The sequence below is a fragment of the Rhinolophus hipposideros genome (assembly GCF_964194185.1).
Source record: "Rhinolophus hipposideros genome assembly, chromosome: 21".
Classification (NCBI taxonomy): Eukaryota; Metazoa; Chordata; class Mammalia; order Chiroptera; family Rhinolophidae; genus Rhinolophus; species Rhinolophus hipposideros.
In genome coordinates this window covers 42,407,276-42,434,316 of record NC_138067.1, presented here as the reverse complement: position 1 = coordinate 42,434,316, position 27,041 = coordinate 42,407,276, and the positions used below count along the sequence as shown (strand labels likewise).

The 27,041-nt window shown below is 44.2% G+C and overlaps 2 protein-coding genes across 2 annotated transcripts in view; both read right to left on the bottom strand.

Moving 5' to 3' along the window:
- ARHGAP35 (Rho GTPase activating protein 35) overlaps positions 1–22,432 on the bottom strand; it is a 121,912-nt gene extending 99,480 nt beyond the window's left edge. Inside the window, exon 1 of the mRNA XM_081032357.1 lies at positions 21,833–22,432. The gene's annotated coding sequence lies outside the window, so the exon portion shown is untranslated. The remainder of the gene's footprint in view (positions 1–21,832) is intronic.
- The window catches only part of LOC308489905 (orphan sodium- and chloride-dependent neurotransmitter transporter NTT5-like), a gene marked incomplete at both ends in the record, with an annotated part of 28,277 nt that continues 23,639 nt past the window's right edge, over positions 22,404–27,041 (bottom strand). The window contains 1 exon segment of the mRNA XM_081031522.1: positions 22,404–22,686. Within this exon segment, the coding sequence (XP_080887648.1) occupies positions 22,404–22,686 (283 nt within the window).

Sequence of the window (27,041 nt, the reverse complement as noted above, 5' to 3'; positions counted from 1 at the left end):
TTTCCCAAACTCTCCCAAAACAGAACTCACACTGGCATTTGATCCTTTTTTATGTTTTCAAGAATTTTAACCTATATCCTTTTCCTCCCTTAAACAGGTATTTAGTTCCTTCTTATACATGATTCTTCACTTTAGTTCACAATCCTTATTGTCTAATTCTCAACAAAAGACCATGCCTATGGAGGACAAAAGGTGAATGGGAGTCAGTGCTCTCAAGGGACTTGCAAGCCAATGACAATTAAAAAAGACAGCATCAGGAAGGAGCTGTGAAGTACCAATTATTGGAGAAGGGACCAACATGAGCTGACAAAACATGAACATGTATGTGTTCAGGAGAAAGCAAGTGGTCTGTTCTGACCGGAAGTATGGTGCAGGAAAGAGGAAGCTTAGTGATCACCTGGACGCAAAGTGCGCGAAGAACTGCAATAAGGGCAAGGAGCTGGCATTTAATTCTTCAGGCAGTTTCCTATGCCCTCCTGATACCTCTCGCTCTTTTCTACTTGTCCTACTTCCTTCCTGCCAAAAAATAAAAAAAAGCACCCCAAAGCTTTGGAGTATTCACTCTGTATCTTCATTGCGTTCTTTTATTTGGAAAAGTTCTCAGTGATATTATTATGATGGACAATTTCCGGATCCAGGGTACCAACTGGAGCTCTATACCCACCCAATCGGTCAATTCTTCATCTTTTGGCAATTAAGGATCCCTTTGACAATCCAATGAAAATTTGAACCTTCTCCATCAGAAAAAAATGCATTTACACAAAAAATTCAGGAATCCCACATGAAGAACTTTTGCCCTCGCAATAATGATGGTAGAATAAGCTCTCTCCCCCCAAAAAGAGACTTAGTCCCGTTTCTAATGCTAACCCCCGTTCACATAAGGAGAATACTTCTTCTCCTGAGTGACAGTAACTACCCTTAGTGAATAAATAAAATGAGAGCACTTCTGAGATCTATAATCCTTACCCATTACTAACAATAAGTTTCCATTTATTGGGCCCTACTGTGTGACAGGCCCTTGCAAAGCAGTTGCCGTGCAGAGTATAATGCAAAAGTCCTCTATGGAGACTAACAGTTATATCCCGGCTTTACACATGAGGAAACCGAAGCTCAGAGGAGTCAACTGACCTGACTGAAGTCTACCCGGCTGGAACAATGGCAGAGCAGGGTTTGAAACTCTGACAATTTTGACTTCCAGAGCCCATCTAGACTACTTTCCAGCAGAAGAGACCTTGTCACCATATTGATTACTGAGAGAGATCAAAAGATATTGCTGTCTCCTAGTGAGTAAACAGTCCAGTCCAAGAGTCCAGTCCAGAACTACACACCCTCTAGGTGTCCAATAAATACCTGAGACTAAGGGCAAAAAGAACCTTATACAGTCGTGTATGGCATAAGGACAATTTGGTCAACAACAAACCAAATTGTGGTCCCACATGATTATAATGGAGATGAGAAAGTCCTATCACCTAGTGACATCACAGCCCATGACATCAAAGGGTTTGCCACGGATGAGGAGTTTGCAAAAATCCACAAGGCTGTGGCCGAGACGGCAAACCGCTTTACCCGGTGTGGATGAGGAGGACATGGAGACACTCCCGAGGGTCCTGAGGGACTGAGTACTGAGGAGGTGTCGGAACTGGGACAGGAACACACAGCCGAAGAAGAGGCAAGAGAAGAGGAAACTGCAGAAGAAAAAGGGGAACCCCCAACAAAATTCAGTGAAGGGTTTATCAGAAGCTCCCTAAAAAGTCTGAAAACATGGACCCAAACAACGAAAGGTTTTCATTAATAGAGAGGAGTGATCACGGTGCATTACCTGTTGCATTATCTGCTTACCCGCAAATCTACCATTGAAAACAAAAACAAGCAAACCACCCCGGGCATATTTCTCAAAAGAGCAACACCTCCTCAAGAAGAGCCTCAGGCAGCTCCTTCAGGAGGTCTTCCAGAAGAAGGCCCTGCGGTCACAGGAGGTGACAGCTCCATGCTGTTCGTGCCCCGGAGACCTTCCCGTGGGGCAAGCTGTGGCCTGGCCCTGTGTAGGTCTGGGGCAAAGTGTGTGTTTATGTTTAGTTTTTAACAAAAAAAGTTTAAAAAGAAAAAATTTAAAACATTAAAAAGAAAATCTTATAGAATAAGGATATAAGTATTTTTGTGCAGCTGTACAATGTGTTTGTTTTAAGCTAAGTGTTATTTACAAGAGTCAAAAGGTTTAAAAAATTAGAATGTTTCTAAAGTAAAAGGGTTACAGTAAGCTAAGGTTAATTTATGATTGAAGGAAAATGTTTTATAGATTTAGTGCAGCCCAAGTGTAGTGTTTATAGAGTCTACACTCGTGCACGGCAACGTCCAAGGCCTTGACATTCACGCCCCACTCACTCCCTCCCTGACTCAGCCAGAGCAACTTCCAGTTCTGCAAGCTCCACTCATGGTGCCCTATACAGGCGGAGCACTTTTCACCTTTCATACTGCATTTTTACTGCACCTTTTCTATGTTTAGATGCACAAACACTTATTGTGTTACAACTGCCTACAGTATTGAGTACAGGAACATGCTGTGCAGGCTTGTAGCCCAGGAGCAATCGGCTCACCATACAGCTCCATGTTTCCCCAAAAATAAGACCTGGCCGGACCGTCAGCTCTAATGCCTCTTTTGGAGCAAAAATTAATATAAGACCTGGTCTTATTTTACTTTAAGGCCAGGTCCTATAATATAATAATATAATATAATATAATATAATATAATATAGTAATACTATGATGTAATATATAATATAATAATATAAGCCTGAGGTAGGCCACACACCCCAGGTGTACTGACCTCTATGAGGTTCACACAACGACAAAATCACCTGACGCATTTCCCAGAACGTATCCTCGTCATTAAATGACGCATGACTGTACCCTTGGGGGTTGGGGGGAGGTCTCAATAGTCTTTCAGTGATCCATATGAATACATGTGTCACAGCTTGGGCCTCAGTCCCTATCGTGTCTCATCAGACCTCTCCAGCTGGGCCATGCCCTAACCACCTAATATGGTACACCCTCGCATGCAAGGGTTTGCGGTAATAAGATAAATCAACAGGGAAATGCCAATAAAACAAAGTCTAGACAATCTCACCCCTCTCCCTTGTACATACATCCTCCAGGACTAGAAGATACTACACGATAGTTGTGCCCTTCTGAGCACTTTCATGTGGATCACCGAAAGCCTATTTAGGGCCTGGACCAAGTCCTTTTATTTCCTTTAAAGATTTTTTAAATTTTTTATTGGGGAACAGTGTGTACTTCCAGGACTTTTTCCAAGCCAAGTTGTTGTCCTTTCAATCATAGTTGTGGAGGGCGCAGCTCAGCTCCAGGTCCTAGTTGCGGGGGGCAGAGCCCACCGTCCCTTGTGGGATTTGAGGAATTGAACTGGCAACCTTGTGATTGAGAGCCCACTGGCCCATGTGGGAATCGAACTGGCAGCCTTCGGAGTTAGGAGCATGGAGCTCCAACCGCCTGAGCCACCGGGCCGGCCCCCTTTCCATTTTTATATGACCACTGCTCAGCTACTTGCACCTAGAAAGGCAGTAATCATGATTTCAAATATAAAGATATTTTTGCTATTATCACAAGGAGAAAATTTTTCCCCTTTTTTCCCCCTCTTTTCATTGTGCCTATATGAGAAGATAGATATTAGCTGAACCTACTATGGTAATCATTTCACAATATATGTAAATCAAACAAACAAAAAATATTTTAACTAGACTAAGAGAAACTAGATGAAGGCTTAAGAGCCAAGCTTCCAAAACAACTTGCACACTCCTCCCTTAGATGTTCAACAGCAGAGTTCCTTGCACGGAGGACTCCTCCTCACAAGTGCCAGGAAAAACAAAATGCAGCACCCAATCTACAGCAGTGAAGCAAAAGGGAGACAAAATGAGGCCATGGGTCTCAGTGTTACTCTAAACCAGTGGTTCTAATCTTTTTTGGGTCATGGATCCCGTTGGGAATTAAACGAAAGCTACAGATCCTCTCTCCACAGAAAACAAACAGAACCACAATTCTGCTGAGACATTTGACAGCCTCTTGGACAATCCCTCAATCCCCATCCCAACCCCTTCAGGGTCCACAGACGCTCAAGTTCATAACCTTTGCTTAGAATCTGCATTTCCAGCCATGTCTAAATAGAGGCAACCCAAACTCACCAACCATTTTGGTTTGTAGAAGTCGACATTAAGGGAACTAAAGATAGAGCCAATGGCCTCAGTACGTGCACGGTCTCAGCGCCCACCCGCAAGGCCCCTTCTCCTCTTACTACATGATTCATGTTATTAAGCCACAGTAACAAACTGAGGGGTAAGGAGGTTCTAGCTCCCCCAACTCGAAGGTAAGAAATTCAAAAGTAGTGGTCATACCTGATAGTATTAAGTATCCAGCTACAGTCGTACACATTCTAGATAATCACTGTTGACTAGTTTACTAAGGAACAGATTGAAAACAGGCTACACATTATCTCTTATGGTAAAATGAGATGTAAATTCACTTCATGCTGGAAAAGATAATGCTACATAACTAGCAGATATTAAAATATTTTCCTAAGTTGGACATCTAAGAGCTTGGGTAAGAATAAGGTACAAGAATAAGCCTGTAAAAAATGTGATTTCTCATTTCTGAAGTCCTGATTTCTCTCTCAATGGCAGGGTCTTGGCAATCTATGGCACATACACGCTGGTTTACAACCAGCAAACTACAGCCACCTTCCCTAAGAGCATGAGGGAAACTGCCCATGGAGCCTGAGAGGGTGTGAGCCGGAATCTTGCTTCTTCTTGTGGTACTATTTATTCAAGAAACATTTCCTGAACATCAATGATGTCTAGATTCCTGGGTTACATGCTTAAAGATACAATGATGAAAAGCACAGCCCCTGCCTTCAAGAAGTTTAAGATGTAGCTGGAGAAAGAGAAAAGAACACAGCCAATTCAAACACAGAGTAAGAAGTACAACGTCAGGGGTAAACTCAGGAGGCAAAGTCAGATAAGGGGCTGACCACTGAGGTCCAGGGAAAGCTTTTGGAGAAATAAAATCTAAGCCAGATCTAAAGATTTAAAAGGAATTAGTTAAGCGTTTTTTCTTTTTTCTTTTTAGGGGTTCTTGGTTTTGTTTTGGTTCGGTTTGGTCTGGAGTAGGAGGTGGAAGGAGAATATGCCAAAAAAAAAGAAACAATACAAAACGGCCCAGAAGCAAGGATGTCTGGGAGACTTATAGTCATCCAACATGGCTGGAAGAGAGATGAAGGAGGGAAGTGGAGAGAGACAGGCAGAGGTCTGGGAGGGCCCTTACATAATCCAAATTTATGTCCGCCACCCCCACTTGGTGAAGTCACAGCGCGTGAATGCTCTTGCTCTTCCTGGCTTTTTTTCTTTTCAACTGATTTTGGAATAATTTTATATTTACAGAAAAGAGGCAGATATTACAAGAAAGTTCCCATATGCCCTTTGCCCAGCTTTCCCTAATGTTAACATGACCATGGTATACGTGTCAAAACAGAAATTATCTTTGGTACAAAAAAGTAAACTACAGACTTTATTTGGTTTTAACCACTTTTTCCATTCATTCTCTCTTCTGTTCCAGGAGCCAATCCAAGATCCCACATTCCACTTAATTCAAAGACTTTTAAAAATTTTCTTCCTTTATTTCTGAGCACTAGGTTTTATCACTCGCCATCACTCCCCAGCTAAGCTGCCCCATCTGCCAACATCTCCAGCTTACTCAGAAGGTAAATACAGGATTGCAGAACAGAATGGAAGTTACCAAAACAGATGATTTGGAGTTGGAAGAACTATTAGGGATTCAAGGATATTTAACAAAAAAATTAAATCAGTGACATCTTTACATGGCAAAGATGTACGCACATGAGCGCACACCATTTACAAAAAGGAACTCAGCCTAAGGTGCTGCTTCTACTATGGACGAGAAAAGAAATTTAAGCAGACCCTGCTTCTTCTGTCTTGCCAGCAAGAAATAAATCCCCTTTATTCACTCTTCAAGTACCCCAACCACCCCAAGAAAGAATCAAGCCAAAAACACCCAACACATCCTCAAAACAAAATGCTGGCAAATCACCTGGGATATGGAGAAGGAAAAAAGGATGATTCATCTTCTTTCCTAGATTTTCACTAAGGATTCTAGTCATTAGGACAAAATTCCATTATGTCACAACAATCTTTACAGAGGCGCCTGGCCAATATTAGTCATACTTCTGTTACACTTCTGCATTGTAAGCCTCCATCTCCTAAAATTCCCAAACCTACAACACCTTGATTGATGTCAAATTTCTAGAGTAAAGGATGAAGCCTGTGTAGAAATCACTGCAACATCAATGAAAACTCGCAATTTTTTTCTACCATTAAAAGACAATTGTTAACAATGGTTATCCTTGAGAGGTAGAATTTAAGGAATATTTTAACTTTCCTTAAACATTTCAGCCATTCAGGGCCACTGATTAATCATTCATCAAGTACAAAAAGAGAAGGGTCCTAGGAGAGTTAGAAGAGACAGGAAAAAGAAAAGAGAAAAATCTCTCTCTCATGGAGCATAAACTCTACATCCACACTCTCCAATTCTTCAGCCAATCAAAATTAAATAAAATTTAAACCGATTTCTCAGTCCCACTAGCTACATTTCAAGTAAAAACATGTGGCCAGTGGCTACTGTAAAGGACAGTGCAGAAAAGGTTCCAGTAGACAGAGTTGATCTACAAAGAAGACCTGGTGCCAATTCTGACCTCCGAAGTAGAGGCAGGATCTGGGAAGACAAGCATTTGAAATGTGTATTAAAGTGAGCATTCCAGGCTGGCTGAGGACAGTCAACCCATGCCACTTCTTGTGGAACTATTCATGATTCCTTTCAGCATCATGTAATACCAAAATTTCCAGGGCCATTCCCCCAAAACCAAAACCAAAACACTTCAAGGAGACATTACAGAAATGGATTGAGCAATAGGCTTTGATTGAAATTTGCTGAGATAAGCTTACATGAAAATACCCTAAAATGAACAAACAGGATTATAAAGTCCAATTAGGACCGCACTAAGAAGGAAGAAAGGAAAACGGAACTGGAATTAACTGTTAGATCATTCTGGAAATCTTTAACAGGTAAGCTAAACTAGGGATCAAGGGGACAAACCAAAGAATGCATTGTGTTCTTCCAAATACCTTTCAGTGGGAGAAATATTTCCCAATAATCAAGGTCAATACATGAAATCACAGGTGATTAATCCCACGTGGAGGGGGAAGAGTACTTTGTAAGAGGTGGGGAAAGGGTTTACTCTCTTTTTCTCTGAACCCATATACATTACCAAACATGTGCTACCTCAGTTTCCTCATCTGTAAAATGGGTACAAAGATAATACCTATTTCTGAGATCTGGTATATGATTCTTTAGTACGTATAAAGTGCATAAAACTGTGCCTGGCATATTAAAAAGACTAAGGAAGTATTGGCTATTATTACTGCACGAGTCTCTGAGGATCTCATTTCACCTAGTAAAGAGTAAAAGGATTTCCCTAGGATAAGCTCACAGGGGGAGAGCAATGTTGTATTGACTGCCATATTGGGGGGGGGGGTGTGTGAAAAGTGCAATCCAGCTTAAGCTGAGCGAGATAAGTCAACACCTTCCAACCACGTCCTACTTGTGGGCTATAAAGCCCAAAGCCATGAGTAACAGCTGCCAGAACTTCCGCAAGCTTCAGGATTATATCTGTACCCCAGATATCAGGACTCAGGATATTGGGGTTCAATTTTTTCCAAAAATCTGCCTTGTCTGCCCAGCTAGACTATTCTAGCCTTCATTTAGGCATTAATTAGACACCCATGACAAGCCAGGCACTTTTCTAGGCAAAGTGGAAAACAAAAAACAACAAATCCCTAGCTTCACGAGGTAGAAGATAACTATTCCACTTCTAGGCATTTCTCCTACAGGTATAACCTCATATGTGCAAAATGATAGATATTCAAGTTTGCCTTATAGCAAGCACTGATTGCAAAAGCGAAGAACTGGAAACAAATTAAATGCCCATCAACAGGAGACTGGCTAATTACAGTCTATCTGTATCATGGAATACCACCAGGCTTTGTGCTACCCCAGAACAATGGCCCAAAACATTCCGTAAAAAAGAGGAAGACACAGAACAGCAATTGTAGTATGCTACTATTCATGTAAAGGGTAGGGAGGCCATTCATATTTATATTTGCTTGCTTGTATGTACATAAAGCATCTCTGGCAGGAAAAAATTTCTCTGGTAAAACACTGACGTCTCTGAAAAGAACTAGGTAGCTGGGGAACAGTATGGGTGTTTTGGGACTACTGATTCAGAACCATCAGAACAGAATCACTACACAAAAACAAGTGATATGCATAACATCCCCAGCAAAGTGCTAATGGAACACAGCTAAGGACAAGCCCAGGAAGGTCTGAGGATACTTGAGGGGACGTTAAAGGTGAGTAGGAAACTGACCAATCCGAGAAGGGCTAGAAAGGGCACTCTCTTTTCAGCATCATCAAAAACAGAGGCAAAAAGAAAAAGAACACAGCGTGTTCTAGAGACTGAGATGTATGAGGCTGGGAAGGTAGGATGGACCCGGCTGTGAAGGATTCTACAAGCCACGCTAACGACCTGGACTTTACCTTGCAGGCAGCGGCAAAGCACTGAAGGTGCTTAAGCAAGGGACTGCAACAGTCAGGTTTTTTTGTTTAATGACTCAAGCGACTTGCAGAGAAGAAACGAGAAGGAAGGATGGCGAATCAAGTACAATACCCTACTTCTTGGAGTGGCATGTAGCATGAACTGGCACCCAATGAGTACCTAACTGCCCATTTGAGAAGAACAGCCCCTATCAGTTGAGCACTTATATTCCAAGTACTTTTCATTCATTACCTCAGTTTCTCACATCAACCCTGTGAGGTACACATTAGCATCTTTATTTTATACATGAGAAAACTAAGGCTCAGACAAGTCACATAGCTTGTTTAAGGCAACAGAATAAATGCACATGAATCTATGCCTGTCTGTCTAAATACCTGTCCATATATTACTGGTGCTGGCCTGTGGCAAAGTTTTCCCCAGTCTGTGTAAAAATGAGAATTAGAAACAGTTATCTACATATGTCCATGTTAGGTTGCCAACTTCCTTGGGAAGGACTATCTTTTATTCTGATATTGGATCCTGTATTTTTAATAATATAATGGTGAGAAGAGTTTTCTTTCTTTTTTTCTAACGTTCTCCCGGCAAAACTAAAAATTGGTAAATTTGTATTTGTTTTCCCATCAGCATATGCTTCAACTGGTATACAAAAGCCAGCCACTGCACTAATAATGACGTTTACAAAGCATTTCCCATGATCCAGGCATTGTTACAAGCTTTTACAATACTCTCCATTTTAATCTTCCTAGTGACCCTCTGAGTAGTCACTACTATATCCCCTTTTTTATGGAGGAGGTGCCTGAGACCCCAAAGTTTAAGTGTCATGTCTGAGGGTGCAGAGCTGGCAAGAGGTGGGGCTGAGATTCAAACCAAGGCCTCATGTCATGACGAGAGAAAGAGTAACTGAAGCCTCAGTCCTAAGCACTGTGAAAACCAAACAGATCCTAACAATTGTTATTTGGCCTATGACATGTGACATTTAAATGAGTGAGGCTCTTATTGAGCAGACCCTAAAAATGACTGCTACCTAGGGGCAAGCTACAAGTCAACAGGTTAATGGCACGTGCTGCTCTACTGATTCAGAATTCCATCCTGCTGCCTCTGTAGCACTCTAAAACACTGGCATACCTAACAGTTTAATCAACCAAATTATTTTCTCTTTCATTCTCCCAGAAGACTGAAAGGCTTTCCAACTTTAGTTTCCACATTCTCATTTAGTTCTCAAAAAAAAAATCTGGAATTACAACACAAAAGCCTTGTGGCAGGCAAAGTAGGTATTTAGGCCCATTTTATAGACGAGAACTCAAATTAAAATAAATGACTTGTCCAAGGTCACAAAGTTGAAGAGACACAAAATGAAAACTAACAGCAGAAAGGGCTCTTTACATGGCTTGAGGAATCCCAAGAACCTAAAGACTGAAAGACTCCAGAGACTTCATTTTCTCCCTTGTTTCTCTCAAAAATTCATACCTTTAATTCAACAAATATTGTGCTCCTACTGATGAGTTCTAGGATAAATAGGCTCACAGAATACTTGGGGGAACAAAACAGGAAAAACCCGTGGAGCTTCCAAAGCTATTCCACAATCTCTTCCTGATGCCTGAATGTAAACCCCTCACATTGCACTTGAACATCAAGACTGCCTGCACTCTCCCTCAAGAAAGAAATGACCAGTAAATAATCAGGTACGTGTGCATGTTAAATAACAGTAAAAACGAGGTAAATGCTTAAATCTCCAAATTATTTCTTATTCAAGATAAAACATGAACTCGGACCACTTTCTTAAAAGATTCTTTTTTTTTTTTAATTTATTGGGGTGGCAATTGTTAATGAAATTACATATATTTCAGGTGTACAATTCTGTATTACATCGTCTATAAATCCCATTGTGTGTTCACCACCCAGAGTCAGTTCTCCTTCCATCACCATATATTTGATCCCCCTCACCCTCATCTCCCTCCCCCCACCCCGCTTACCCTCTGGTAACCACTAAACTATTGTCTGTGTCTATGAGGTTTTGTTTCTCATTTGTTTGTCTTGTTCTTTTGTTGTTTTGGGTTTATATACCACATATCAGTGAAATCATAGGGTTCTCTGCTTTTTCTGTCTGACTTATTTCTCTTAGCATTATACTCTCAAGATCCATCCATGTTGTCACAAATGCTCCTAGATCATCTTTCCTTAACGCTGAATAGTATTCCATTGTGTATATGTACCACAACTTCTTTATCCATTCATCTATCGAAGGACATTTTGGTTGTTTCCATGTCTTGGCCACTGTAAACAAAGCTGCAATGAACACTGGAGCACACGTGTCTTTATGGATAAATGTTTTCAGATTTTTTGGGTAAAAGATTCTTGCTCATAATAAGATGAATCTATCTTTCTAGTGAATGCATTCTTGAGTTGAAATGTTTAGTCACAGTTACTTCTTTAAGATAAGATCAAGAAGAAAATCAGGCCACTGGCCTTCTAAATTTGTTCCTTTGTCATACAGAAACAGGGTGTTCCTTGTTACCTGTAAGGGAAGAATCGCTTTTGTTTTATAAATGGCATATAAACTCTGAGAGGAGGAGGCATATTTTGTATAAACGGTAGTCTCACCAGTGTAGACACCCAAATATTGTGTGAATAGGGAGGACAAAGGAAAAATACAACTTGTCTCCCTATATCTCTATCCTCTGGAGCTACAAAGAACTAATTTGCTTCCTCTTCTGCCTAATAGCCCTTAATTATTTAAATATAATTAATTAAATATATTAAATAAATACAATTATTTAAATCTTATTTGTTTAAAGCTTTTTGGCTCATAAAAGGGAAGATATAACTAATTTGATGGCCATTCCTGATTTTGACTAAGAAAAAAAAAAGGAATATGCTAATGGTTCCTTTCTCTTAAAACAAGCAGGGGATGGGGGGTGGGGGTCCTTTCTGAAAAAGAGAACTGGGGGGGGGTTTAGCTTCAGCTATCAGCCCTGAAATAGTCTTCAGTTCTCCTCAGTTCTGTACAGTGTAAAGCAGCATACCAGAGAAGGCGACAGAAAGCAGGGGCTCAGGACACAGGCTCTGAAGCAGGCTGCCTCAGTGTGGGGACAGAGCCAGGAGTGCAATTTCCAGGCTCTTGGCCTCACGTGGAAAGGTGCTCACTCGGGTAGTAAATGGCCATCAAGTGTCATTGGATGGCCATCAGCTGTGGCTAACTGGCCATCAGCTGTAACCAGTGACCCATTGGCCACTAATGTAACTGCCGTAGCTATACTAGCAGCAAAATGGGGGCTAGCAAGAAGATGGTGGCTGAGCCTGCAAGCGGAGCAGTGTAATACAGAATGGACAGTGTGGCTCCTGCTTCCTGTGTCTCCAACCCAGCTGCCAGCGAGACTATAGTGGTCTGACTCCCCTACCTATGGCTCTGTGGGTGTTCCTTTTTGGCCTCACCATGTCCTGCGTTCTTATGTGGGGAGCAGGAGCAGAGACCCCGCCTGACACCCTGCATGACACTCAGGCACCTACTAGCCGTGTGGCCTCGGGCAAGCCCCTCTGGAAGCTCTAGTTCGCCCAGTAGAAAATGCAATACCACCTACCTCAGACAGTCACTGTGAGGGGTATCCAGGTGCACAATAAGCATATTATTATTATTGACTGGTTAATATTGTGAATTAATTTGATTATTGTTCCAAGAAAGGGTGACTGCCTCAACTACAAAGGTACCAGAGTCCAACAGATCTCACTATTACTAATTTTCCCCCTCCCTTCCTCCGCCGGCCCCCCCACTCGTTCCAGTCGTTGTTTCTCAGTCTAATTGTGTAGGACACAGCTCCCTGGCCCATGCTGGTGTTATGAGCCTTGCGCTGCCCCCGCTGAGGCAGTCGGTCGCCGGTTGTCCATCACAGCAGCTCACGGCAGCTCTCGCCGGCTGCCGGCCACTCATGCTGGCCACCGGCCGCTCAGGGCAGCACATGCTGGCTGCCGACTATTACTAATTTCTTGCTTTTCAGCTCAATTTTTTCTTCAGATGTTTATATAAAACAAACAAATACAACCACACTGCCAAAAAAAAAATTGTTTATCCTTTTTTTCTGAATCAAAAATAAAAATAGTAAAATCATTGCAGAAAACTTGGGAAAATTCAGAGAAAAGAATTTCAATTGCTCAAAATTCAACAGCAATGGAAGGAGAACTGACTCTGGGTGATGAACACACCGTGGGATTTATAGATGACGTAATACAGAATTGTACACCTGAAATCTATGTAACTTTACTAACAATTGTCACCCCAATAAATTAAAAAAAATGTCAACAGCACATAGATCAATACTAACAGCTCTTTGGCGTATTTCTTCCACTTTTTCCTGTACTATTTTAAAATAACTGACATCTTACTGTTTATAGTCCCATATCCTGCTTTTTTTCCTGACACTTAAATTTTATTTTGTGTACACCTTCTCATGTCAAGAATTCTCCAAAACATCCTATTTTAATGACTCCATACTTTTCCATAAAGTAACCATTCCCTAAGGCTAAAACACTTAGATTGTTTTATTTTTTTTATACACATCACTATAGCTAATATCTTTATATACAATCTTCACCCTCATCTCTATTTCTTGGTCCATATAGATTCCTGTAAGCAGTTCAAAGATTGTATATCTCTTAAAAGATTGCCAAACTGATTTCCAGAAAGTTCACACAGTTTGTCTATCGTGGTATCACAAGTAGTGACCACTACCTATTTCCTTTTACTTCCCAGCAAACAGAGACCAAACAAACCTGAAATTGCAGCACAGACAGGGAAAGTCTATTATCAAAAGGACGTTTTTCAACACTTGTGGTAATTTGTAACGGATCACTATTATCTCATTCTTTATCAGATATGTGTGTGACCTTGAACAAACTTGGATTTGTTATAAGTTATAGATATAACCTTACACATTCACATTCGTATATCAAAGTCATGACTTAAGCGCCTTCCATATAAAGACTCTCAAATAATTTCCAACTTATTAAGAATTGTGTGAAAACAGAAATTATGCTCTGTCATATGAAAGAGGAGTTTGTACATGTAGAAAATTCAGAAATGTACAATTAAGACTTATCCACCTTTCTACATGTACCTTGTTTAAAAAAAAAGTAAATGAAAAGAAAAAAATGTTAAAAGGGGATCTGTACACAAGAAAATATGTGTATTCCTTGTACACATGCACACAACATCAAATCACAACTACTTTAGCTAACGCTGCCATTTTTAAGCCTTTCTGGCTGTTGACTAATTCTGGGCATATGCCAACAGCCGAGTCCCAATCTTGCAGCAGTCAGGGTCCCTTTCCCCTTTTGCCTCCTTTATCAAAGATTTTATCTGCATTCTTCAACTGACTGACCAATTAGAGGAAGAAATTCCCTATAGGCCAGCAGCATTTAAAAAAAGTATTCAATGATTTCAGGCCATTAAAAACGGTATCACAAAAGTGGCATCCACCAGCCTTCCACCTACAAATTTAATAAACATATTTGAAAAATAAAGACCTAGCACTACTTTTATTGCCATTCATTTAGGTACCCTATTCCCAGTTAAACAATTGCCTTGAAGTGAAAGACACTCTAGCTGAAGATGCAGATTTCAAGAATCTAATAATCTTGTATTAATGCAGTGCTGACTTTCATTTGTGTACAATCAATTTGTTACTGAACAAAGAATCCTTTTTAATTGCCCATGGCAATTAAGGGTAATCATTTTCCTTTGTCTTATTCCTAAGCAGTACAGGCTGTAACAGATGAAGCTGCGGTTTTGACCTTTCTTTTAAATGGAGATGGGGTGAAGTACAACGCAACAACATTTTTAAAAAATTTTATAATACTTCAGGAGGCTGAAGCTGGCCAACATCACCCCAATATTATTTAATAACTTTCTGATTTGCAGTTTTAAAAAAAGGATCATAGTGAGCATCACACAAACAAGTCAAGCGGCAAAGAGTATTTTTATCTAGACATTTCTAGTTGCCTAGAGTTTTCTCAGAAGAAAATCTCTCAGGAGCTACTCAGGTACTTTTTCTATTTGCCAAGAAAATAATAGATTTAGGAGTCATTCCACGACCAAACATTTCTATCTTCTTTCTGTTAGACAAGTTTAATTATATACAATTTTGTTATAACTGGGTTTGAATCCAGATCAGCAACGAATTGTTCAACTTTTTCAACATGTTGGCTAGAATTACCGGCTGGTATACAGATGTAGACTCTTTTCAAAATACGATGATATGAAACCTACTGTGTGCTCGGTCTCTATTTAAGAGAATCTTTAAGACTATTAATACAGAACTGCTTTCCAAGGAGCCAGAAATTAATTAGAAGTCTATTCAACATTTACTTCCCTCACCCACCCTATATTATATATATAGTTAATATAGTGTTAATAACTGACAATAAATTCCTCAAGGGGATGAATTATAGCTTCTTCTTATTTTCCAGAGAGGTGAGGCAAGGCAGCCTAATAAAATAAACACAAATTTTGGAATCAGACAGACATGGATTCATAACACAGCCCTACCACCTATTAGCTGTATAACCCTGGTAAAGACACTTATGATGTATGTTTACATATGTGAGTGACAATTAAATGTTGACCAGGAGGGCACGTCCTCTAAGAGTTTAAAGCCTAAAAATGGCCACGATAGTTGGTGCACACATCTCCTCCCCATCAAAAAAGAAGAAAAAAAAGGCTTTGGCAGTTGTTTGGGTTCAATCAGTATTAAATAGTGGGGCCTACAATGTACGTGATATTTTGCTAGGTGTGATGGGAAATAAAAGATTCTGAGAGGGTCCCTATAAGGAGTTTACTATCTAGAGAGAGAAGACAATTGAGTATTATTAGCTATAAAACAAGACAGAAGGGAAACCAACTAGTATAATCCCTTCATTTTTCAAATGAAGAAACTGCAGCCTAAAGAAGTGAAAGTGATTTGGCAGAAGTCACACAGCCAGTAAGCAGCAGAGCCAGGGCTGGGACACTGGTTTCTTCCTTATTATCAATTCACCATTCTTTACACTATAGGAAGCGGCCTCTCAATTGTTCAAATTTCACTACTAAGTGCAAATACTACGATAGTGACCAGCAAGAGGACATTTTCCAAATAAGAATGCAGAGACACTAGGAGAGCAGAAATGACACGAAATACCTGTAGATGCATAATGCAACAGTCACAACTGTTGGAAATTTCATAAAATGAAAATGTTCATTTCAGTAAAGGAAGATGAAGGAGATTGGCAAGTTTGGCTATTTTCAACTGAAATAAGTATTACTCTCCTGTGATGATGCTTCATGGCTGAAAGTACCTGGTTCTCTGCTAATATGTCAACTTAATGGTATTTCTTAATATCAGAGAAGCAAATAAATGAAAATCAGACTGGCAGATGCCAAAAGTTATTTTCAAGAATTCTTCATAGATGAAGCCTGATAAAGCACTGTATCAAAGTCAAATAGACATAAACTTTCGGCAAGATGAACACGAATGGTTTGCATTTCTTAATAACAGCAATTCAAGTGCTATTCAGACCGTGGCTACTTGAGAGCCTAGGTTAACAATGACTCAGCTTGAAAAATTCCATATTGTTTTGAAAAGAGATATATGGTTTTAGTTATTTAGTTAATACAATCTGGATGCCCTTTTTCCCCAAATTATAAACTAATTTCCATGTGAATGACTGAAAGAGAGAGGCAATGTTTATTTTACATTTCAAAAAGTATACAACAAAGATAACCCACAATTCGCTTTACTGCATTCCCCAGGGAAAGAGCCCCTACCCCCCTGGGTGACAGGATATGATTTGGGGAGGGGGAGAGTAAATAGAGTAGCACCAGGAGTCCAGTCCCAACTCTAACTTGGTATGTGACCCAGGACAACAAGAATCTATCATCAGAGCTGGACAACACACTACACTTCAGAATACAAATGTGAAGCCCAGAGAGGTAGAGAGATCTGTCCAACGTTCCAAGGAATTGGGGTAAGGCCTAGAGCAGAAGGTGTCCCTCCTGTATGTCCAGTACTCTTTCAGCTATTACAGGAAGCCTGCCACCACTCCCAGTCTGTACACGTGAAGGCCTGACGAGGCACTGATGTTCAAACTGGGCTGCTCCAAAGCCAAGGGATGGATTTTTGCTAGTCACCTTCCTCCCCCTTCAAGCAGAGAATCTCCAAACTGATCTATTTCATAAAGTGTGAACAATTTAAACAACTGGACTAGATGATCCATAAAATGTCCCAGACTGGGTAAATTAAGACACTGTTTAGACCTTCAGGTGGAGAATGACAATAGTTACAGCAAATCACAGGAAGGCCCTGCAAGAGGCCTAACACCTCTCTAAACCCCACAGCAGACAGAAAAGGGAAGGCAGAGACCAGCGACTCGGGACAGCCACTCTCACCTTTTCAATCTCCGACTGTGTTGACGTGATATTTCCCCAACATGTACAGGCTGACCAAACACATACCAGTATGAGGCTGTGGTTTACAGTCACCTGTGCAACCCTCACTCCTCCCAGACTGCCTTCTGTCCTCGAAAGCTACCATCAGGCTCCTGGATGTGCACATGGACACCTTTCATGTGCCTGGTCTGAAGAGGAATGACTATTTTTTTATTTCTTATTGTCGTAAATGGACCAAGCCAAGAAAAATTCATCATACCAAGAAAAAAGGGGAGATGGGTAAGGGAAGGGGAACAGAGCCAAAAAGGAAGGCTGAAAAAAAAAAAGAGATGAGAGGAACTTTGATCAGGCCAGTATTACAAGATTTTCTAAGGCAGGGCAAGAGCTCTTGAACACGTCATTAGGTTGAAAATAGTCACCTACCACTATCGCAGGCTCCACACCCAGCCCCCAGCTGGCACATTAACTGGTCCAGAAGGCCAAGGCTACCCACCACAGATTTCTGTGGCACCCAATTCCATCATGAAAGCAAATGTTGATGCTGGGGTTAGAGCCTCTGCTACCATCCGAGAAGTCTGACAGTCTGGAACATCAGTTATCAGTTCAGGAAGAAAAATCAGCTCTTTGTCTGTCTATCTCCTCTCTTCCTATTATGTAAGCTCAGGCTCTGGGCTTGCAGAAACTTTCTGTGCTGCCAGTGATGGTAAAACTCTGGAACACAATTTAAGCGGTATTGCATACACAGTTGTTTTTATTCTTAATTAGCTGCCACTTCCACATTAAGAATAAAAAAACAAAACAACTATTTATACCAACACGGGGAACATAAACTGTAAAATCAATTCAGAGAATCATGATTCACAAAATTCAGAAATGAACAGAAACCAGTGGAAATGAACCAAAATTCTTTAAGTCAATCATGGTGAAGACACATGCCATAGCTAATTAAAATTACCAGCCTCTGCTTGTCAGAAGATTTAAAGTCCTGAGAAGTTAGAAGCTGAAAGAGCCAGATGGATCTAGTACCCAGTTCCCCTCACTGTCTCACACACAGATGCCCTGACACGTGATGAGTCAATGGTCCAATTCTGTGGATGACAGTGAACGTTTCTCATTTTTTATTTCAAATGTGTTCACACAGAACTATTTCTGAATAAGTCCTGAAGTAAACAAAGTTTGATCATAGTTCAGTTAAGAAATAAAGTCCTTCCAGTAAATGCTTCTTCACAGCTGGATGGCTGCTTTAATATGCAACTGCCCTAGGCCACAGGGGAAAAAAGGCAGGCTTGTGATTTACTTAAGAAATAAAATAAATAAACTCAGAACATGCAAAAGGTTCCCTCTCCTAAGTTAAGGAAGGAAAATGCTTGGAAGGCTTTTCTGTAAAAACTACCTCTTCCTCTGAATGAATTTCCTAAACCCCACCCCTAACATCAGATCACTGAAGAAAACAGCTCAAGGAAAGGTAGCTAAGACACATTTCCCAGGTAATAAGACCAAAAACCCAATCAAATCAGCCAGTTCCTGGCACTCCTTTCTCACTCTCAAATCAGGTCCCTCAAAAGGCTTGGCGAGTGTCAGGGCCCACTCACATACCTCTTGTACACCACTGAGCCCCTCCCCCCCCATCCAGTGTGGCTCTGCCCAGAGGCGTTCAGCTCCTGTGGCTGGGAGCGCCTGCGATACCAGAGGGCAGAAATCTGAGTGACACTTGGCACTCTCTCTTTCAACAAACAACCGCAAAGAGCTTTCCAAATCCAGGCCTCCACTATTTGGAAGACCAGGAAGCTGGAGCCTTCCCGGGGCAGAGGTGGAAGAGAAGCAAGCCCAGCATCCCCCAACCCTCCAAAGGTCACACTGCAAACCAGGGGCAGTTAGGCAAGGCGGGACTCTTCTGCAGACCCACAGCAGTAAATACCACGTATGTCTATAACCCCTGGTGGGACTGGGGAGAACTAGCGAACTGGCATTTCCCCAGCCAGGAGTGGGGAAAAAAAAGGAGCACACTCCTAAGTTCTCCCACGGGGTGTTGGCTTGGAGGTGGAAGGGGCGAGAGGGTACAACTTTCTCTTTACAATCACTCCGAGAAGAGGGCAGGGAAAGGGAGAGAGAGAAGGAAGACCTGTGAGCAGCTGCGCTCTCCTTTTCCCAAGGACACAAAGCAGCAAAGCCCAGGGAACTGAAGAGGCTGGAGAGCAAAATGGGAGTGGGAAAGAAAACAGGGCACTGGAAAGAGATCTACGCCCACCACTAACCTTGATAGAAGGGGCAGGAAGAAGGAGAATGGGGGGGGTACACTCCCAGACTCCAGAGAGCAGTAACCAATCAACCAGCCCCCACTTGATATTTACCCAGATCTCACAGGATCCCTCAGGATAAAACCCTCAAGATCAGGCACAGAGGGAATCTGCAGTCTAAATCAGAGCCTAGGGAACCCGCAGCCCAACGTAGCCCCTTTCCCTCCAAAGCTGAGGCCTCCAAAGCTGAGGACGGAGACTAGAGGAAGGCAAGCCTGAAGAGGAGGAACATTCAGTGGGAAATGGGGAGGTCAAGGGAGGGGAGCTGGGAGAACCAAGTCTGATAGGAACTAAATGGGATGAAAAGGAGCCTGGTAAGATACAAGGGGAAAGGAAAGATCAGGGAGGAAAAAAGTCAACGAGGAACAGAATTGGGAGAGGGGTTTCAAAACAGAGGGAGAATCCACCCAAGAACTCAGGAGGCTCCAAGAGGGGACTTGGAGGTGGGGAGGCAGATGATGACAGGTAGGACCGGGTGAGAAAACGTCTCTACCACTGGGAAGAGTTGGGGAGAGGACTAAAAAAGGAGGTACAAAAATGAGGGAGGGGGGCCGGCCCGGTGGCTCAGGAGGTCAGAGCTCCATGCTCCTGACTCCGAAGGCTGCAGGTTCGAGTCCCACATGGGCCAGTGGGCTCCCAACCACAAGGTTGCCGGTGCAATTCCTCGAGTCCCGCAAGGGATGGTGGGCTGCGCCCCCTGCAACTAGAAACCGCAGCTGGACCTGGAGCTGAGCTGCGCCCTCCACCACTAAGACTGAAAGGACAACAACGATTTGGAAAAAAGCCCTTGGAAGTACACCCTGTTCCCCAATAAAGTCCTGTTCCCCTGCCCCAAGTAAAAAAAAAAAAAACGACGGAGGGCAAAGAGGGGAGGACAAACACAAGAACGGACAGAGTGGAGATTGATAGCTGAATCAAAATGGTGGGGGGAGACAAGGTCAGGTGGGAAGCTTAGACCTCAGAGGCAGCAGAAGTGGGAGGCAGTTACAAGATGACCAAGGATAAAAAGGACGCCTCCTAGAGAGGACAGCGGTAGGAAAGTTAAAATGGGTACAAAAAAATAGGTGAGCAAGTGGACAGCTCCAAAAGGGGCAGAGCTGGGAGAAAGACGTTCAATAGAGAAGACAGGGCAGAAAGGAACAAATGAAAAGAGCAGGTGCAAAAAGGATTTGGGACAGGTCTGTGAGATGCAGAACGGGAAGGGGGAGGTGAGTCAGAGAGAAGTTATGGCTGATTTAATGAGGCAAAGGGACAAGTGTACGAGGGGCCAAAATGGAGAGGAGAGGACTTGAAGCAAAGAGGAGGATGGACACATGTCTTACGCGAAGACCTGGAAGGGAGACAGGTCAAAGAAACGGGGAGCAAATGAATGGAACAGCTCAAGAGCGCCAATGAGGAGGTGGGGAGAGAAAACCTCAAGGAGAACACTGGGGCAGCCTGAGGCCGCGGGGAAGCTGGGTTAGGCAGAGACGGCTGAGCAGCCCGGTCAGAGGCAGGGACAACACTGCTTCGTGGAAGGCAGAGTCAGAAAGCAAGCAGGTTAGGGGTCACAGCAAGAGCTGAGACTGGCCAAAGGGCAGAGCCGGGAAGCGAAAAGGTCTGAAAGAGAGGCAAGGGCTGAATGGCCAAGGGGAGCCAGAACTGAGACGGGAAGGAGACAGCTGGTGCATCAGAGTCTGAGAAGGAGCAGAGACAGGACTAGAAGCACGGAGGCTCAGAGAGACCAGGGGCATCCCTGGGGTGCAGCAGGTGCCATGAGGGGCCAGTAAGGCCCAAGAGGGAAGTGAAATTAAGCCCAAGAAGAAGACGTGGGGCAGCAGTGCCTAGAACAAGAGTCTCAGAAGGGCCTCCATGGAGATGGCACCACAGGTCCTAGAGGGACAGCTCCTGGGGAGGCAAGAGATTCTGAGAGGAAGGCTTAAGAGCAGGCAGGTCAAAGGAGGGGACAGGTCCGCGGGGTGGGGAGAGCGGAATCCGAGGGGAGGCGAGGGGTCACGAATCTCAAAGTGGGGGTCGAGAATTAAGAGACGCAGAAGGGTCACTGAGGAGGTGGGTCCCCTGAGCCCTGCAGAGTCCAGGAGGGGTGAAGGTGGAAGGGGGTGCGTAGAACTGGAAACAGAGTGGTGAAGTGGGGGGGCGAGGCAGACACGGAGATCCCAGTGGGGCGGAGGATGGGGGGCAGACGCGGGGACAGCAGGGCTGTGGGGGTCAGGGGCACGTCCGAAGGGCAACCGGGCCCCTCGGGCCGGGCCGCAGCGCAAAGCTGCGGAGCCGGCGGGGCCCGGGGGCTGGGGGGCCGCTCCCTCCCCTCCCCCTCCAGCTCCTCCATTGTTCGCGGGCTCCGGGCCCCGCCGTCCCCGCCTCCCCCTGGACCCCGCAGCGGGGCGGCGCCCAGCCTCGGAGCCAGGGCCCGCGAGCTCGCGCACTCACCAGTCAGGCGCCCTCAACGCGGCCCCGGCCTCCGGGATCCCGGCAGCGGGGACGGCGGCCCCGGCGCCATGTTCTGCTGCTCCTCCTCCAGCGGCGGCAGAGGCGGCGGCAGCGGCTCCGGCGGCGGGGGGCCGGGCAGACCCTCCCTCGCGGGCTCTCTCCTCCGCCTCCTCCACCTCCTTCTGCCGTGCCGCGGTTCTCCCTCGGGGCGGGGGGCGGGGAGGGGAAGGGGGAGGGGCGGGAACCAGGGGAGGGCGGACCAGCCTCGCTCGCTTGCTCGCTCCCTCCCTCTTTAGCAATGGCGGCAGCGGCGGCGGCGGCGGCGGCGGCACCTCCTTCCTGCGGCCGCCGCTCCCGCGCGCTCCCCCTTGTTACTGCGCGTGCGTCGCGCGGGGACCGTTGCAGAAGGATAACGGCCCCTGGGCGCGCGCCGCGAGGAGACAGCCGGCGCGGGGTAGGGTGAGAAGTGAGAGAGCGCGTGCGCGCCCGAAGGGCTCACTGCCACCGCCGCGGCCTGGGGCTGGGAACCGCCGCGGAGGGCGCAATGCGCGTGCGCCCCAAGAAAATGCCGCTACTGCAGTGGCTGCGGCGCGAGACAGCGCGAGGAGACTCGCGACCGGGCAGAAGGAGTGGGGCAGGGGGGCAAGTGCGCGTGCGCGGGGGCCGCTGCCAGCCGCCGCGGCGACTGGCACGAGGCGGAGGGAGTGGCCCGCGGGAGGCGCGCGCACCCATGCGCGCGCCAGAAGCAGCCGATCCCCTCACGCTGGCTCTCGGAGAAAGTCGGAAGGGAGAGGCATGGCCCGTCTTTGGGGGCGGGAGAGGGGGCGTAGGGCGCGATCTCGCTCGCGCGGGACCTGAGCAGCCAATGAGAGCCAAGGGTAGGTGGGTTTGCCGCGCTAGCCGCAGCCCCCGGGATAACGGAGGAGGAGAGAGGGAGAGACGTAACGTGGGGAGGTGGGGAGGGGCTGAGTAGCTGATAGCGCACCCAGCGAGGGACATGATTGGGGAGCACTCGGAGGCGTGACCCGCCTCAACCCAATCAGCCTCCCAATTAGTCGTTTCCCGAGGAAGGGGCGGGGCGGGAGAGCGCGTGCTCTTTCTCCTTGCAGTGTAGGAAATCTGCAGGCAACGCGCGCTTTAATACAACTTGTTCTGGATTCTGTGACCACCTGATACCCAGAAGAGGGGCGAGGGCCGGGTCCCGACTGCACCCTGGTCTCCAAGTCAGCATCGTGCAAATGACTGCAAATCAAATGTCAGTTTGGGCGCCTGGAGGGGAAATAGTAGTGATGGGAAGTTACGGAGGAGGGGTTCCTCTGGGATCCCTCCGGAAGTACGGATCGTGGAAGATGAGGGTTCCGGGCGCCTAGACAGTATTTATGGAATGCATGAAGAGACGCTATGTATGGTTCATATTGTATTTTGCGTTTCTTTCTCCAGTCTCGTCATCTATAAAATGGAATAATAATCTTGCCTCCCTCATAGGGTTGCTGTGAGAATTAAATGAGTTACATTTGTAAAGCGTGAAAATCATGCCTTGTTCTATAAAAGATGATAAAATTACATGCGCTCAAGTTTTAAAACATCCCATTAAATAAAAGTTCTCTGGTTACTGATCGTGGTTTTTCCATTGACCTTTTTAAAAATTTAGCACGTTTAATGCGTGAAATCTGATTTTTAGATGTTAGTGACTTATTTTTTTAAAGTTTGTTTTAAGCACTGTGAGCCAAACCAAAGTGTGGCCTAGATTTTTCTTTAGGCTGCCACTGCAAACCCTGGTTTATAAGTGATTTTGAGATCGCCAAGAGAACACCGGAAAGACTGGGGGCAAGGGACACTGGATTTCCCTACCTCCAATTAATGTCTTTATAACTCCGAAGCAGTGTTCTAGGACCTTCCAATCTTGGCAAATTTGTGAACTGACAGCACCCGAAGAAGAAAACTGGGCTCACTCACTAGGTTCACTCTCCCCCCTTTCTGAAGCCCATCAACTCCACCTTATTCTTCAAGTCTCAGATTGAAGTCATTTCCTCAGGGTGGCCTCCCACTTTGGTCTGAGTCCTCATTCTTTGATAAAAACGGGAAACATTTAGAATGCTAGGCACCATTCTAAAGCACTTTAAACATGTTAACTCACTTGATCCTCCACAACACCTTATGAGTAGGTTACAGTTACTCTAAACTAAAGCATAGGGAATTACATAGCTAGTAAATAGCAGATTTAAGAATCAAATCCACACAATTGAATAAATGACATCATAGCACTCGACCAGAGTGCTATGAAGTTCTGTATTGGTATCACCATTTTATATGTGAGCCCTTTGAAGGCAGGGACTCTGGTTAGTTACTCAGTCTGGCAAATGGCCCACAATAAATACGTGTTAATAAAAAAATGAAAAAATCCAATGCTAAACAAAGGGGTTGATGGCAGGCACTGGACATGGTAGCTAAAAAATCGCAGTCCTTGACCGATAACTAACTCCTACCTCTCCGATGCTATTTCAGATGTCCCTTCTTCCAGGAGGCCCTCCCTGATCCGCCAGGCTGGATCAGGCATCCCTTCTAGGCTCCCACAACCCCTCTGGGTCCTCCATCCAAGCCCTGACGACTGTCTAGTGATAGGTCTTTTTCTCCCACCGGACTGTGAGCCCTGAGAGGACAGAGCTGGGACTATTTCAGTCACCAATGATGTCCCCAGCACAGGTCCAGGCACAAGGCAGGGACTCCAGCAGGGTTCCCCTGGATGAACAAGCAGAACCATCAAGGAAGGCATTCCCATCTCTGCAGCTATTTCCAGTGCGCAAGAGGGTGGGTGTCAGCTGAGCAAGCCAACGACAGGAAGCAGGCTTCCCTGGGGGCAGCCGCCCCGAGCACCCGGCTAGCCTCCACTCCAGGATAAATAAACAACCGGGTGAACAATTAGCCTCCAGAAAGAAGTGCCGACTGCCGGTCTGGGCTGCTGTCAAGCTTTCCCAAGCAGTGCCCTAGCGACCCCAGTGACTAGGACTGGAGGTCATACCAACCAGAGAGCACGAGTAGTAGATACGAGAGTCCTGGGGATCCGGACCAGCACGAGAGAGAGGCACAGGCAGAAAAAATCCACAAAAGTATTTCAAAAAAGGTGGAGATGCTGGAGCACATTCTCTCTCCATTCCTCAGAATCAGGAAAAATCAGAGAGAGGGTGGGGATCAGGTCTGCGCTTGACCAAGGCGTTGGTGAGCTCACAGCGCCGCCTACAAACCGAACTGAGGAAGCTGCAGCTAGCTGATGCTGCAGGGGATGTCAGAGAGCAGTGAACTCTTCCTCTATTGGCCAGAAGGGCAGCCAATCAGGATGAAGGAACAGGAGGCGGGGATGCTCGGATTCACTGCGTGGTCCCAGTTCCTGGTCAGTGCTTGACACGTAGTGGGCACGCACTAAATGTCCGATGGAAGACTGGATGATGAACCTTTCAATTTCTGTGAACTTTAAAAACTGAAATACAACGCATACCGAGAAGTGCACAAATCACAGGTGAACAGCACAACAAATATCCACAAAGAGCACAGACCTATAACCAGCAGCCAGATTAAGAAACAATATGACCAATGGCTCAGAAGCCGCCCTTCCCTGTGTCCCCTTCCAGTCACTGCCCTCCCCCCAAAAGGAGAACCGCTATCCTGATTTCTAAGACAGTAGCTTAATTTTGCCTGTTTTTATACTTTATATAAATGGAATTAGACATGTGGCCTCTTTTGATCAACGTTGTTTATCAGAGTTGTCCACGTTACTGTGTGTAGCTATAGACCATTCATTCTCAGAGCTGTATACTACTCCACTGTGTGAATGAACCACAATAAAACCAACAGTTTATCTATTCTACTGTTGGTGAGCATCTGCTTGCCTATTATGAATAATGCTGCTATGACCAGTCTAGAACATGTCTTTTGGTAAACATATGTGCTCATGTCTGCTAAGTATGACCCCAGAGAGAAATTGCTGGGTGTGCATGTGTTCACTTTCTTTAACCAGTTTCCCAAAGTGGATATACCAATTTACATCCCATAGACATGTATAAGAATTTCATCTGCTCCACGTTTTCCCAAACATTTGATATTGCCTGTCTTTTTTTTTTTTTTTAATTTTTGTTGGGGAACAATGTGTTTTTCCAGGACTCATTAGCTCCATGTCAAGTCATTGTTTTCAATCTAGCTGTGGAGGGCGCAGCTCACTGGCCCATGTGGGAATCAATCCGGCGACCTGGGTGTTATGAGCTCTGCGCTCTAACCAACTGAGCCATCCCGCTGCTTCTCTTTGCCCATTTTTTAATTGAGTTTTTTTGTTGTTGAGTTGTAGTTCTTTATGTACTCTGGATAATAATCCCTTACCAGATATGTGTTTGCAAAGATTTTCTCCCATTCTGGGGGTTGTCTTGTCACTCTCTTGATAGTCCTTTGATGCAAAATTAAAGTTTTGAATTTTTATGTTCAATTCACTTCTTTTGTTGTTGCTTATGGTTTTGGGATCACATAACTTTTAAAAGAAATATACTCTTTACTAACAATTGTCACCAAAATAAACTTTAATTTAAAAGAAAAGAAATATATGGCAGACATTAAATGGTCAAACTTAACATCACCAAGGATGAAACCAACCAACATCACATGCCTCCAGCGGGATATTCTAAGAAGGACACGGCATCACTTATGTGATATTTATGACAAAAAATGTCAAACTTGGATCTAATCATGTAGAAACAGGGACTCTTAGAAAATGACAACATCTTGAAATACTAACAAGGCAAGGGAACCGTTCCAGATTTAATGAGGCTAAAGGAACGTGACAGTTAAATACAACCTATGATTCTGGATTGAATTGAACAGAAATCAGATTTGTGTACCAATTGTTCCAGATCCTGGAACAGAAAAAAAAATCTATAAGGAATATTACTGAGATGATCAGGGATATTTTTATATGGACCTATATTAGATAATAGTGTAGTATTAATATTTTTTGTCTTTTAAAAAAGTATTTGCTTATTTATTTCAATTACAGTTGATACTCAATACTATTTCATATTAGTTTCAGGTGCATAGCATCTGAATGTTAAACATTTATATAGTTTATGCAATGATCCCATCGATTAGTCTAGTACCCACCTGGCACTTTACATAGTTGTTGAGACATTATTGACCATATTCTCTATGCTGTACTTTACATACCTGGGAC